Raw genomic sequence first — 15,350 nt, 5'->3', positions numbered from 1 at the left:
CTGCTTGGAGAAAAGACTAAGAGCAGGATTGCTAACATCTGCATTTTTTTTAAGATTTTATTTATTTATTCGACAGGGAGAGACACAGCAAGAGAGGGGACACAAGCAGGGGCAGAGGGAGAGGGAGAACCGGACTCCCCACTGAGCAAGGAGGCCAATGTGGAACTCGATCCCAGGACCCTGGGACCATGACCTGAGCCCAAGGCAGACGCTTAACGACTGAGCCACCCAGGCGCCCAACATCTGCACCTTTATTAAGAAAATAGTGACAATGATATGAATTCTGAGTAAAAATGCTGGTTTGGAAAAGGATGGTAGCAGAATACTAGCAAAAGTTAGTTCCATGCTGCTCTGGAAGGAAAAAGGAAAGTTGCTCCAAAGAGGATTAGAACAGCTCCAATTTTTTTTCTAGAAAGGAGCAAGGTAAGCCTAGAGAAAAGGGCTAGCACAGCTAAAAGCTACCTTGAGAGAGAAAGTAGGTGATTAGCGGGAATGAACTGGGTGATTATGAATGAAAGGGACCGAGTTGGTGCTGTCCATTGTAGAAGTAGCACTAACCATAGTCTTGGGCACTAACCACACAGCCTTGGGAGTTGCTGCTTTTCACTGTCCCTGTCCTTTTAGTGTTAACACTTAAGTACCCCACCCAGCAGAGTTTTAACAGCTAAGAAGATAAGTAAATCAGGAAGGCACCTAACCATTTCTTTTTTAAGTCCTCAATTCCAAATATTTATTGAGTATCAACTTTGTTCCTGGGCTGTGCAAGGCAGTGGAAACACAGCTCCTACACTTAACAGCACTTACATTCCATGGCTCAATCTAGTCTTTGTTGGGGCATTCAATGCCTGAAAAACAACTCTGCCCTATCTGTGATTTTAATGGCCAGAATTTGAGAAAGGTGTCTATCAAATGCACCTTTTGGGGTTCCCTTCATACATAAATTATCACATGGGTACTGTAAAAGGCTCATATGAATATAAAAGCATATAAAGACAAGTATCTCAAGTTCTTCTACATCACAGCTCTACCTCTACCCTATCGCCCCATTGACAGCAGTTGTGTTTTCCTCATCTTTTCAATGCATATATGAACACACATCCATCCATCTATTCAGCATTAAATTTGGTATCAGGGAAAAATATCAATAGCAAATAATTTCAGCCAAAGGATCTGGAAGCAAATTAGAAATGTTTCCATTTTAGTTATAAAACTGTAAGACTGGGGCACCTGGGTGGCTCAGTCATTGGGTGTCTGCCTTCAGCTCAGGTCGTAATCCCAGGGTCCTGGGATAGAGCCCCACATCGGGCTCCCTGCTTGGCAAGAGGCCTGCTTCTCCCTCTCCCACTGCCCCCCTGCTTGTGTTCCTGCTCTCACTATCTCTCTCTGTCAAATAAATAAATAAAATCTTAAAAAAAAACTAAGATTATAAAATAACTAGATCTTATTTTCAAATATGTGCATCATAAATTCCTTATTAACAAGATTAGATGAGATGTAAGAAAAATGTTGCTATGGAAAATTGAAAATATTCAAAATAGTAACTATAAAAATTATAATGCCTGAAAAGAATAATAGCATATTAGTATAAAAGATGTCTGGACCTCATTTCATATGATCCCCCCCCCCATTTTACAGATTAGAACCAGCTTAGAGTGTTTAAATGACTCCCTCCAGGTCACCCAGTCAATTCACATTAACAATTTTGCATTAGCACAGTCTTGGTTTGACTGGTTTACAGTATTAGCTCTCACTTTTCATTAGGGTATAGCTGAGCTCATGCTTTTTTTTTTTTTTTTTTTAAAGTAGGCTCCACACCCAACATGGGACTTGAACTCATGGCCCTGAGATTAAGAGCTATATGCTCTACTGACTGAACCAGCCAGGCACTCCTGAGCTCATACCTCTTTTGAAAAATTTTCCCTTATTATAAAAGAAATTAAGTTTATTATACAAAAAAAAAAAAAAACAGAAAACACACATAGGCAAAAAGAAGGAAATAAAAACCCCCCAATTAATACTTTATATTTTGAATCTTCTTAATTTTATTCTCACTGAATAACATTTTGAGGCACTGGAGAAATTTTACTGTTAATTATATACTGGTTGTAGTCAAGATATCAGAATCAGGTTACCAGACAAAGTCAGAAATGCAGGAGGTCAGGGTCAGAAGGAATAGTTCACTGCTTGGAACAGAGAAGGGTCAGAAAGGCAGATCAGACGGTGTGACAGGCTTTAAGTAATTGGCTGTATCTTGTGGTTTTCATCTGACCTTACTTATCCTATCAACATCTATGTATTAGATTATAATATAATAGACATATCATATTGTCTGCCATCATCTTAGCCCAGTTTCTGAGCCATGGTCCTTTGGAATAAATAGCTGTAGGCAGCTTATTTGGTACCATGCGATTTCTGCTCACTAGTAAGAGCGGCCATTCAGTAGCCCGACTAATAAATAACCTTACCAAGACTTGCCACAAAGGCGTATCACCCAACAAAAAGAAGCTGTGCCAATTAGATTCTTGTTTTTGGAAAATACACAGAGAACTAGGTTATAAGAGAGTAGATGTGGGAAGGAAGCATGTCTCAAGACAAGGGGCCAAGAGCAAGTTAATGAGGAAGTGGAAACTATGAGTAAGCAGAAACTGGGAGAGAAACAAAGAGAAGCTGGTGTACCACCAGAGGAAAAGATCCCAGGACACAGCTGCGGAAATCCGGAAATCCGTATAGCTGCCTTGTTTCCTGGCTGGTCAATCTAGGCTTCCTGTTTTCTCTCTCCTGTCAGCTCAGTCTCCATTACCGCCACATGGATCCTTACAGTAATTATCCCTTATTCCATCTAAATTGTAACTCTCTGTCATTTTTTAAAAAAGGATGTTGAACCATGTAATAATCACCAAGCAATCTCTCATAACACATTGATCTCGAGCAGCATTATCTGAATGTATAATGAAGTAGCTTAGATCAGAAGCTCCCATACTCGACCAATTATTATAATCATCTTGGAAGTTTTAAAAAACTACGATTCTGGGGTTTCACTAAATCAGAGTATCACAGAGAAAAATCTGTCTGGTTTTAAGTGTCTGGTCAGATGGTAAAAATCACATTTCTTCTGGAAAATTAAAGCAAGGATGGGAAACCATGTTAAAGTGTAATATTTAATAATGTTACTATTTTGATTCTGTTGCCTTTTATTTTTATTCTTATTTGTTAAAACATCATTTTCAGTATTTTCTCTTTTAATCCAAATTTTTCTAATTTTCTGTTTTTTGAATAATTACATGTACATTTCTACCTAAAAATGCATTTTAGTTTATGTTAATATGATTGGTTTTGTACTTTATGAAGAGCCTCTTAGAGCAAAATATACTAATTACAAGTAAGAGGGGGAAAGAGATATTTTGCATGTCTTTTTATTCTTAGGTAAATTAAAAACTCGTATCTTATACAAAATGTCCCTCTGAGTCCCCTACAAGTCCTGAAGACCAGAGGAGGTAAATGCTACATTAAGGCTCATTTCTGGGCAAGCCCAATATGTTAACTAAAAACCAACTATCAGTTGTAAGGTAGGTAATACATACATTCAGAAAAGGGATTAATAACAGATCTCTCAAGGCCTTTTAATAAAACTGAAAAGTAGTTTAAAGCCAATATGAATAAGAGGTAAGAAACTTAAATATACTTATGAAAATCAGAGATATTAAAATTTTAAGTTAATATTGGTTGTACTTACAAAGAGTGTTGGTTTGGGTATAAATATATTGTCTTCATGTTCCCTAGGCACATTTAAAGTCTTTGATTTATGATTCTCTGTCATATTTTTTGCATCTGTTTTAGTAAGAAGTAACTGGTCCTCAGAGTGCTTACTACGCATATTGGTGACAATCTGTTTAATTGCTGCCAATTCCTGTTGATAGATGAAAACAGAAGATAATGGCAAGTGTGATTTTAGCAAGCAGACTAAAAATGATGGATGGTAAAACATTTATTTTTACTCTTGAAGTAGAAGAAACATTTGAAGCAATCACTATATGAATGAGGTGAGCTATGAAACTAACAACATGTCAATGTACAATGCTGCACATAATTATCGATTCATACCATTAGTATTTTTAGGATGGTAAGTGATAAATATATCATTCCATGCTCTAGTGGGCCCCTGATTTTTCTGCATATTGGGATCACCTGTGGCACTTCAAAAACTACTGATGTCTGTGTCCCACCAGAAGAGATTGTGAGTAACTGGGCAAGGAGATGGCCTTGGCTTTGGAATTTTCTAAAGATCTCCAAGTGATTCTAACCGGACAAACCTCGGAACCACTGGCAGAGCTACTTTCCGCCGAAGCTTTTCTACACCTGTTTGTTGAGTCGATGATTTAGGCACTTAATTTTTTCTCTTCCTCCTCTTCAATTATCAAAATTTCCTTTTGAAGTTTTATAAGAAGATGGTAGGGAAAAAGAGTCCAAAACTCTTTTTCTTGCCTACTAATCACCAGTTCAAACCTTAAGTTTAATACAACTTCAGGATTTCTTCAATCATGTCATTCCCTATTCTTTTACAAATGAAAACTGGAGTTGGCTTTAGCAGTTGCTGTTTGAACTAAGAATTAATTTTGCTGAACTTGTTAAAGAGCTCAGATCACAATTTTCAGTCATTCCCCTTCTCAGTCTATTTTGTCTTTTATTTCTCCCCACAGTCAAACTGTTAGCATCTAACACTACTTAGTGGATATTTATGATTAATTACTAAATTCATTCAGTCAAATACAAGCATGTGGAGAGAGGGCAGATTAAACTCTCCTTTACCTTATTATCTGTAGGACAGTGGTGGGCTAGGTTGGAAGTCATTTTTCCCCTATTATTTTATTTCATTTTCATGCCAAGACACCAAAGTTATGGTGGCAGAGAGCTATTCTGCTCCCTTCTACTAATCTGTTTATAGACATCAGCTCTGGGTCACAGCAAGTTCCTACAGGCCTTTTTTTTTTTTTTTTTTTCCCCTGGCTGTCATTAGTTCTATTTAGAACCATCTCGCTTGAGTGGGTATTTTAACACAGAGCTGTTGAGTTCAAGCCACCAAGCCTTAATAAATCTTAGGGCCAACAGAGGAGCTGGATGAAATGGTGCTGGAATCGTTCTTCTCCTTTCTGAAGTCCTGGGGTTGGCTTGGTGGAGGCACATGAGAATGTGTGCACCTTCAGACACTGCCAATCTGATATAATATCATTTGAGCCTTTTGAGGGATCCTTCTGCTTTCAAGATTATGTTATGTCATTTATATGCTCTCCATAGTGAAGTACATAATCACTGATTTGATTTTAAACATGTCTGGTAAAACACGGCAGATTTTAGCTCCTGTTCTAGTTACCACTGTAAGGAGAAGGGGAAGGGGAGATGATGGGCTCTCAGGCTATCGAAAGAAAACTTTCTCTCTGAAAGAACCTACGTTTACTTGCCGTAACTTTTGTATCTTGGCATGAAGATAAAATAATAGGAAAAACTAACCTCTAACACAACCTACTACTAATCTACAGATTAGTAAGGTAAAGGGGATCATATTTGTTGGCGAAGGGGACGGGTGGGGCAATAAAGATGAGGAGGGAGAGGAGGAAGGAGGTGCAGGTACATTAGGCAGAGGGCTTTGGCCCCTAAGTGCTGGGGAGGAGGCCGCCATTTTGTTTCTCTTTGCCTTCCTTCTGCTGCTGGTAGAGGAGCAGTTACAGGAAACAGCTCATTCCTGACGCTGGTCAGGAGACAGAAGGGAAATTCATAGGTCTTTGCTTCATCCAGACTAGGATCACCTCAATTTAGGGTGTTGGCACAGTCTACTTTCATTCTTCTGGCTGCATTAGACAATGTTAGCATGGTTTCTGAAATGCAGGTAAAGAACACTGTACAAGTAACACAGTTCTATAAAATTCCCACTACAAAAATGCAGCTACAGTGGATACCAAGAGAACATGTAGAAAAGTTTTGCTCAGTTTTATTATGTTTGGTTACATAAATGATCCATCCCTTTTATGCCAATGGTAAATGTGGGGAATGAAAATTCCCCTTTAACATCAAATAGTATCCACAATACCATCACGTACTGAACACACAGAAAGCCAAACACATGTACTGGAAATATTTTGGCATTAGGTTAGAAGTCAAAGACACATCTATTCCTGACTCTGTTATTCACTATGTAAACTTAGGCAATCTACTCTGGTTCAATGAGCTTCAGTTTCCTAATTGATAAAACGTATGCTTGTGTTACCTTTTTGGATATTTGCCAGTCTGATAAGTGAGTATGTTTATTTTGCATTTCTTCTATGGAGAGGTTGAGCAGCTTTTCATATATTTAAGGGTATTTGATATTCTTGGCCCATTTTTCTCCTGGGTGATTGGTCATTTTCTTGCACATGTCAAGAAGCTCTTTATATGTTAGAGATTTTAGCCCTTTGTAATATGAGTGGGAGACCCCCCTTTATCTTTTATCTATGTTTATGCTTTTTTTTTTTTTTTTTGGCTATGCCGAACTTTCTGATTCTGATGTAGCTGAATATGTCAGTCTCTCATTTTACAGCCTTCTCTGTGTTTTCTTCTTCCATTTTCCTCAAGTTACTTTTATGCTTTCTTTTACTTTTCCTTTTCAAACGTTTAGACCTCTGATCTGTTTGAAGTTTATCCTGGATTATGGTGAAGGGTGTGGATTCCACATCTTTCCCCCAAAGCTATTCTGTGATAACATTATGTACTCACCCATTTCAGATGCTTATCTTTATCATACACTAAACTTCCATAAGTAGATGATTTATTCCTGGACTTTTAAACTCTATTCCAATAGTCTGCCAATTCATACACTCATGTCACACTGTTGTAATGTTTAATGATTTGGATATATTTTTGGCTCTATTCTTAGAGATGGGGTGGACTTATATTAAATTAAAAGAAAAACTTAGAAGAACTGACTTTTATGATATTGAGTCTTTCTATCCATGACAATATTTTAATAGATCTTTCACCTACATTTTTGGCATAAATTGTCATGCCCTTATTGGTATTAAAATTATAAACAGAATGGTTGTAATTATGAGATCTCAATTCTCAGACTGACAAAACAAAAATAAATAAACCAACATTAACATATACGAGCTAGAAAACTTACTTGTCACTACAAAACAGAATCGTTTGGTAAGATGAAGTCACCTGGAGATCTTCTGGTTCGTTCCTGATCTGGTTTGGTTCTTACCATGTTCTTGTCTGGCTCTTGATTATTGGCTCCATCTCCTATTTAAGATTCTGCTCTTATTGTTTGGACTTGACTTTTGCATTTCATTTCCCTAGCTTTTGATTCTGCTTTTCTCTGGTTTTAAACCATCCTTTTCTGATTGGTCAGTAGGGTTATTTGTGCTTATATTTGATGACTTATAAATACTGTTCACTGTAGAGCAGAGAATGTGATTAGATGCACAAGAAAGGAACCTCTGATGTTCAAAGGAGAATGTTTCAAGTATCATGTTCAATTGAATTCTTTTTCTTACATTGCATCTATTGCTTAAAATCATGCAATTTACCTGGGTTCCTATTTGTACTCTGACTTTCTAAAAGAGATTTCCCTCCTCCTTAGAGTTCCTGCCTTTTATTTTTTTTTTCTCATTGATGGAAACAATACATGCCTTTTCCCATATTACCTGATTATCTAGCTTCTTAATCATGCTATTTATTAGTTGGGTTCCATTTTGTAGACTGCTTTTAAGACTGATGCCCAGTTATTATTTTGAAATTTCTTTTTATTACTTTATTTCTTCATCATTTATCTTGGCAAGTTTTATTATTTCTGAGAGGGTATTGTGGAAGAAAGTATTGTGCTTTTCTTCAGGACTTTGATGGTATTACTTCGTTGTTTCCTAAAGTCAAATTTCTGAGAACTACGATGCCAAGCTGATTCTTATTTCATTTGTTTTTTTCTTTCCCAAAGTTTTTTCTTTTTTATTATTATGTTCAGTTAGCCACTGTATAGTACATAATTAGTTTTTGATGTAGTGTTCAATGATTCATTAGGGAAGTATGACACCCAGTGCTTATCACAACACGTGCCCTCCTCAATACCCATCACCCAGTTACCTCCTCCCCCGACTCTCCTACTCTCTGTACCCTTCTCCTGGCATTTTTACTTACTTACAAGAATTTCATGATTTTTATTTTAGCAATTTTTGGAAATAAAATATCACCAATGTTTTTTTTTTTTTGTTCTCTGTTTCTTATTTTATGGAAATACTACTTTCTCATATTTTTCTGAAAAAACGAATTACACCTTATAAGTTCTTTTCTGCTATGGAGTTTTGTTTTTGTTTTCTTTGGAGACCAGGGTCAGTTTCTCTGTTGTGATTTTTTTTCCCTTTTGTGTTATTAATTTTCTTCTAGTTTCTGACAATCTTTGGTGTGTGTTCCAAATTATGAACAAAGAACCAGATTAAAAGTTTTCTTTCTGTTTTTCATTTCATTCATGTGAATGAAACAACGGAGTACTCTCTCTGAATACGTGGACGAGAAAATGTGTTGAGTAGGCTTCACTGTAGGGTTCATGCAGAAAGCAGGCTCTCTTCTCCAAAATGTCAAAATGTAGACTGCCCTAATCTGGAGTCCTTTATTTTGGCTGTTTTAGCCTATTCTTGGCAAATTCTCCATTAATTTCTCAAAATATTTTTAAAAATTCCCATTTTTTAAAATTATACAAGCATTACTTATTCATTGTAAAATTCAAATACCGTAAAAGTGACATGCCCCAATCCTCTTTCCCTTTAACCACTAGTTTGAGATATTTAAATACTATTCTACATACATAGTGTGATTTATAATAACAGTCATTAATTCTGACACTTTTATGCTGCTTTTCAAAAAGCTAGTAGTATATATGTTATAATCTAGTATATCAAATACATAAAAAAATTACAGTTTCAAGAATGATGAACCATTCATTAAAATTAACAACTCTAGAATTGCATCTGGCTATACAATTGAGACTTAGGACAAAACTGAAATAAAATGAAACAAAACCACATTGCAGTAAAATAATTACTATCAAAATGGAAGAATTAAGGGCAAGGACATTCTTATGAAACTTGCAGATGATGATGAGGAGGAGGAGGATGACTCTCATTGCATAAATAATCTCTCTAAAAGAGATAAACTGCTCTCCTAGATCCCAAATCACATATCTTGGCCATTTAATATAAACTATTTGCACAGAGTGGTGGTATATTAAAACAGCTCAACTGCAGAGCAGCTGCTTAACACTATTGCAGAGCTGATGCCAATAAATTGCTGAAAGTTGTAAACTCTGCAAAGATGCTGGCAAGGGGACACATAGATGGCATTTCTTGATGAAAATAGCTCTGACAAGTATAATGCAAAGTATGTGCTCCACGGGAGGTCAAATGTAAGTGTTTCTGCATAGGAATAACAACGTGTTCTGGTTAACAAGTCTGGAAATTCTGTGCATCTTTCCCACTTGAGGTACACAGGAGGTAAAAACCAACCTTGTTTTAAACCAAGTACGTGCATATTTTGGATATTTAAATTTCATCTGAAAGGGTATTTAAAAAACATTTTATTATGGAAACTTTCTAATATGCAAAGAATATATGAAGCTCTCAGTTCTACTGCCCAACTGTAACAATGGTCAACATTTTGTCCATATTGTTTTTTAAAACAGCTTTAGTGAGATATAATTCATAACCATACAATCATCCATTTAAACTGTATAATTCAATGGTTTTAAGTATATTCATGGATATGTGCACATTACATCATAGTCAATTTTAAAACTTTTTTATCACCTCAAAAAGAAACCTGGATTCCTTTAGGAATTACTCCTCGATCTCATCTTCCTCTCAACTTCCCAGCTCTAAGCAACCACTAATCTACTTTCTGCCTCCATAGATTGCCCTGTTCTAGACATCTCATATAAATGGAATCATAATATCTGTAGTCTTTTGTTACTGGCTTCTTTCACTCAGCATAATGTTTTCAAGGTTCATCCGTGTTATAACATATATCAGTACCTCATTTCTTTTTATGGCCAAATAATACTCTACTGTATGGCTATACCATATTTTGTTTATCCATTCATCAGCTGATGGACATTTGGGTTGTTTCCACTTCTTAGCTGTTGTGAACAATGCTGCTATAAACATTCATGCACAAGTTTTTGTGCGGACATGCTTCATTTCTCCTGGGTATATACCTAGGAGTAGATTGCTGGGTCATATGGATCTCTGTTAAGTTGTTTGAGGGATTGCCAGACTGTTCTGTCAACAATGTTTTATCTATTTCCTTACCAGTTTTTCTGAAATATTTCAAAGCAGATTTCAGACCTGCAGATGATTTCACTTACAAATACTTTAGTAGAGATTTTTAATACATGATTTTTGAGGATGTTAAAATATACCTTGAATGTCAATGCCACTACACTCTCAACAATGGACAAAGCAGATTTTGTATGGCAGAACTGTGAGAGAATTGTTATCAGTATCTACAACTGCAAACTCCTATTTTTCAGTCCCTCCCTCAGTCTTCCCTTCGAAATACTTGCTCCCATTTGTAGGATAACCTTTCCCTGGGGTTGTCCCTTTGCCTCAAGGGGAGAATATAAAGTTTTTAGGTGTGGGGAGAGGAAGAGAGAGGACAAGAGCTAACATTCACTGAGTATCTACTATGTGCTAGGCTTTGTGCTACGTATTTTATATAATAATTTAATCCTCTTCCAGGGGCGTCTGGGTGGTGCTTTTGGTCGGGTGTCTGACTCTTGATCTCAGGGTCATGAGATTAAGCCCCATATCGGGCTCTGCTGCTTAAGACTCTCTCTCTCTCTCTCTCCCTCCCTCTTCCCCCGCTGCACTCACTCTCTCTCTCAAATAAATCTTTGAAAAAAATAATAATTTAATGCTCTTCCAAATACCAAGAGGTAAATATTACTTCAGTTTTGAAGATGAAGAAACGAGCTTAGAAGGTTTTAAGAAATTTAGCCAAGTCCATTAGTTACTAATAAGTGAAACCAGTTTTCAAATGTAGGTCTTTCTGCATTCAAAGCTGTCATTATTTATAAAATAGTGCATCTATCTTCTATCAAAGGCTTTGATACACACATACAAATTCAGGTTTGGAAGGGATCTTCAAGTTATTTAACCTGGCCTCTATACAAAACAAAACAAAACAAAACAAAACAAAACAAAACAAAACAACAGCAATAACAACAAAAAAACAAAGCAAAACAAAACAAATAAAACATGTCTCCTTATAATTTCTACTCTTAGGTTTTAATTCTAGCCTTTGGAGACATGTATAACAAGTCTATTATTGCCTCTTTCACATGCTTACTTTGAATTTCTTAGATTTCTCTAAATCATTTCTTCTGTAAACACCCCCAGTTCACTCGTGTCTATTATGACTAAAAAGAATTCTTGAATTCTTTCACCATCCTGATTGTTCTCCTCAGAATACCTTCTAGTATTGAGAAGTTTTGGGCCTAGAACAGAACAAAGAAAGGAGTCTTGGCCAGAGCAGAGCAGAGTAAGATCTAGCTTAGCAACTCCTTATTCTAAAGCATTTAAGATGACATTCACATTTTTGGAACCATACCTTATCTATGACTGAAAGCTTAGCAAGAGCTCAAGTATATACATGAATGAGAGACAACTGTGCTGTCATAGCCTAAGGGACATAACTAATCACCTGGTACATTCTTTCCTGAACTTGGATATAATCTAAGGTCATGCTCAACAGTGATCCAAGTAGAGGAAGCTAGTATTAACACAATAAAGTAGGCCCCTGAGTTGAAATCACTGCCATGGTTGACAAAACAGAAGTGTGGGCCCTTTGATTCTGTTCTCATTGGCTTGTACACACCCTTTACGTCCTCTGATTGCTGGATAGTGTATCTTGGACTTCTGACTGCTCTGCCTTCCGGTACTCACGCTCTCTTGGTGCCCCGCTCTCCCTCTGTAACAGTCTTCATCTAGTTGCTGTCTAGTTTCTGGCCTTTACTATCTCAGTATAATCTGACAGGTTTTGATGCATATTCTAGCTGATTTCCATCATCGACATCAGACTCTAAACACTGTGCTCTACTTTGAGGACCTGTTTCCAGAGTACTGCTCACTCCAGTGCCTGTACTTTCTCCATGTTGTATTCCCAGCCTTCTTGCAGTGTTAGCTCCCTGATACGTGATCAGTGACTTAAGTTTATATTAAAATACTGCCAATATGGTACCTGACGGGATTATGATATAATTACCTCGTATCGTTAATCTCTCCTGGCCACCACACGTTTCCAGAGACCTATTTTATAGCTTTGCAGTTTTGTGTGTCTCCTCATGTTCTAGAATTGTTGGGTTTCTTAAAAACCTCTACAATTCTAAGAGAATCATAAAAACACAGGGATAGAAATGATAGCAAGAGGTCTTTACTTGTTCCTCACTGATTAAAAAAAAGTCAGAGAAGTGTACTTACTATTTTTTTTTTTTTAAAGATTTTCATTTATTTGACAGAGAGAGGGAGAGAGCGCACAAGCAGGGGGAGCGGCAGGCAGAGGGAGAAGCAGGCTCTCCCCACTGAGCCAGGAGCCCGATATGGGGCTTGATCCCAGGACCCTGGGATCATGATCTGAGCTGAAGGCAGACGCTTAACCGACTGAGCCACCCAAGCGCCCCTGTACTTACTTATTTAAAAGAAAATATGCCAAACTTCTAAAATACAGTGGGAAAAAATATTTCATTCTAAAATACAAAATCAAAAAACTAGGTAATAACAAGCCTATACGATACCTAAGAGATGTGAAAATGTGATGTGAAAAAAGTTAAAAGGGCATTATACACAGATAAAATACTTTTATGATCAGATATTATATTGCTTCACATAAGTGTTTCACTTGCAAGGTACAACAAAGATATTTGTAATTTTAAAGATGATGAAAAAGATTAAAGCAGCCAAAATACTTATGAAAATCAAAATAATTTAACCTAGTTCTACTAAGTTCTGTACAAGTCCACATAAACATAGAGGTCCACAGAGTACAATCTAAGAGAAATTCATGTGTCTTTTATGCAACTCAAAATCAAGGAGAGTTAACATTCCACGAGATGGACTGAGATTTAGCTGCTCCTTCTGTGAAATGGGTATAAGACCCTCACAGGTTTCTGTGAGGCTTAAAAAAAAGGGTATTAAAAAATTCCAAAGTCACGGGGCGCCTGGGTGGCTCAGTCGTTAAGCGTCTGCCTTCAGCTCAGGTCATGATCCCAGGGTCCTGGAATCGAGAGCCCCACATCGGGCTCCCTGCTCAGCAGAGGGCCTGCTTCTCCCTCTCCCACTCCCTCTGCTGGTGTTCCCTCTCTCGCTGTGTCTCTCTCAATCAAAATAAACAAATAAAATCTTAAAAAAAAAATTCCAAAGTCACATATAAATATTAAACATTCTTATTATTAACTGAAAATTCTAGAAGGCAGAAGCATGGAGGAATAATTTAAAACTTTTCCTTTCTTTGATTCCTTAGTTTCTAGATATACTCGGTTGAAAGCAATCTATAACTGATTTGTAAGTATGTTAGTCTATCATAATTGATCTGAAAATGTTTTAAACATTTTGGAAGAAAGAAGCTATAAAAACTCAAGATATTATTATTGATATATAACAGGCTTGGTTCTGGCATACTTTTATTTCTTACTTAAAAAATTTTTTTTAAAGATTTTATTTATTTGAGAGAGAGAAAGAGAGTGAGCGAGAGACAGCACAAGCAGGGGCGGGGTGCGGGGTGGGGAGAGGCAGAGGGAAAGGGAGAAGCAGACTCTCCGCTGAGCAGGGAGCCCAAAGCAGGGCTCTATCCCAGGACCCTGGGATCATGACCTGAGCCGAAGGCAGACGCTTAACCCACTGAACCACCCAGGAGGCCCTGGTTCTGGCATACTTTTAAAAGTATGTGTAAACTTGGGCGCCTGGGTGGCTCAGTCGTTAAGTGTCTGCCTTCGGCTCAGGTGATGATCCCAGGGTCCTGGGATCGAGCCCTGCATCGGGCTCCCTGCCCCGCAGGAAGTCTGCTTCTCCCTCTCCCACTCCCCCTGCTTGTGTTCCCTCTCTCGCTGTCTCTCTCTCTGTCAAAAAATAAAATCTTAAAAAAAAAAAGTATATGTAAATTCGACATTAGCAATGAGTTATTTTTTGCAATATTTTAGTCCCCGAATTTCCTTGGACCTGAATTCACATACCTTTATGTGGAAAAAATAAGCATTCTAAAACTTTACAGAGAAAATATGACTTCCCTTGTTATGTGTGTTTTAGGTTTTCACTACAATAATTGTCCTTCTTTAAAATACTCACTTAAGGGGCGCCTGGGTGGCACAGTGGATTAAGCATCCAACTCTTGGTTTTGGCTCAGGTCATGATTTCAGGGTTGTGATCTTAGGGCCCTGATCTTAGGGTCATGAGATCGAGCCCTGTGTTGGGTTTATGCTCAGTGCAGAGTCTCCTAGGTCTTCTCTCTCCCTCTGCCCTCTGCACCCCCCAACCCACACGAACGGGCACTCTCTCTCTCTCTCAAATAATAAATCTTAAAAGAGAATTCACTTAAACTCACTAAATCAAAACAAATTTTAACTGGCAGAGCATCACTAAGATGAGAAACGTATGAATCTGAGGAATAATTACATCTTCATCTAAAGAAAAATTAACTTACTCAGTATTTTTTTTAGTCATGCTGATGTAAAATTTAACTACATAGGTATATAAGAAAAACATGTAAAAGGTATTCTTAAGAAAATGTCAAAACAGTTAAGTATGAACCAAAAGGCATGACACACATATAGAAATATGTAATTTGTTTGAACCCTTTATGAAGTGGATTGCCTAAGGGGCACTTGTGGTGCTGAAACGTCCCTGAAACTTTCCGAGAAATCACAAAGAACATACAAGTTAGAATCTGGGAACATAAACATACCATAAAAGAATGATAATTATACTGTGACTTCACTTTTAGGAAACCTGGCTAACTGCAGGTTTGTTTTCTTGTTAAGTGATACACACTGCAGTAAGAGGCAAGTATTCTGGGCTAATGGGAGTCCAACATGCAGGCAAGAATAGGGCTCTGCATATTCTAGGAACCTTAGTAAGGAGTGGTTAGTTAATTCTGGTTACATACTAACTGAAATGCCAGTAGACCCTGAAAGACATTATTGGTAGAAGCACTAACTAAAAGGGTAGAAGAATCTCAGGTCTTAGAAATATGTATCATTTTTGATACAGATATGATACAAATTTTGATACAAATATGTATCATTTTTGAGAGGCTTGATACCCATAAGGTTGCTTGTGGGTACA

The 15,350-nt window shown here is 37.2% G+C and overlaps 1 protein-coding gene across 3 annotated transcripts in view; it reads right to left on the bottom strand.

Annotated features, from left to right (window-relative positions):
* PIBF1 (progesterone immunomodulatory binding factor 1) overlaps window positions 1-15,350 on the bottom strand; it is a 231,209-nt gene that overhangs the window by 33,379 nt on the left and 182,480 nt on the right. For all 3 annotated transcript variants that reach the window (XM_088021857.1, XM_088021859.1, XM_028106141.2), the window contains exon 17: window positions 3,734-3,907. In XM_088021857.1, the coding sequence (XP_087877983.1) occupies window positions 3,734-3,907 (174 nt within the window). The remainder of the gene's footprint in view (window positions 1-3,733; window positions 3,908-15,350) is intronic.

The sequence above is a fragment of the Eumetopias jubatus genome, unplaced genomic scaffold (assembly GCF_037043125.1).
Source record: "Eumetopias jubatus isolate StellerSeaLion01/CBP00866 unplaced genomic scaffold, mEumJub1_p1.0 scaffold_3, whole genome shotgun sequence".
NCBI lineage: Eukaryota > Metazoa > Chordata > Mammalia > Carnivora > Otariidae > Eumetopias > Eumetopias jubatus.
The sequence above is the reverse complement of the archived record's forward strand: the minus strand, read 5'-3'. Positions and strand labels throughout refer to the sequence as shown.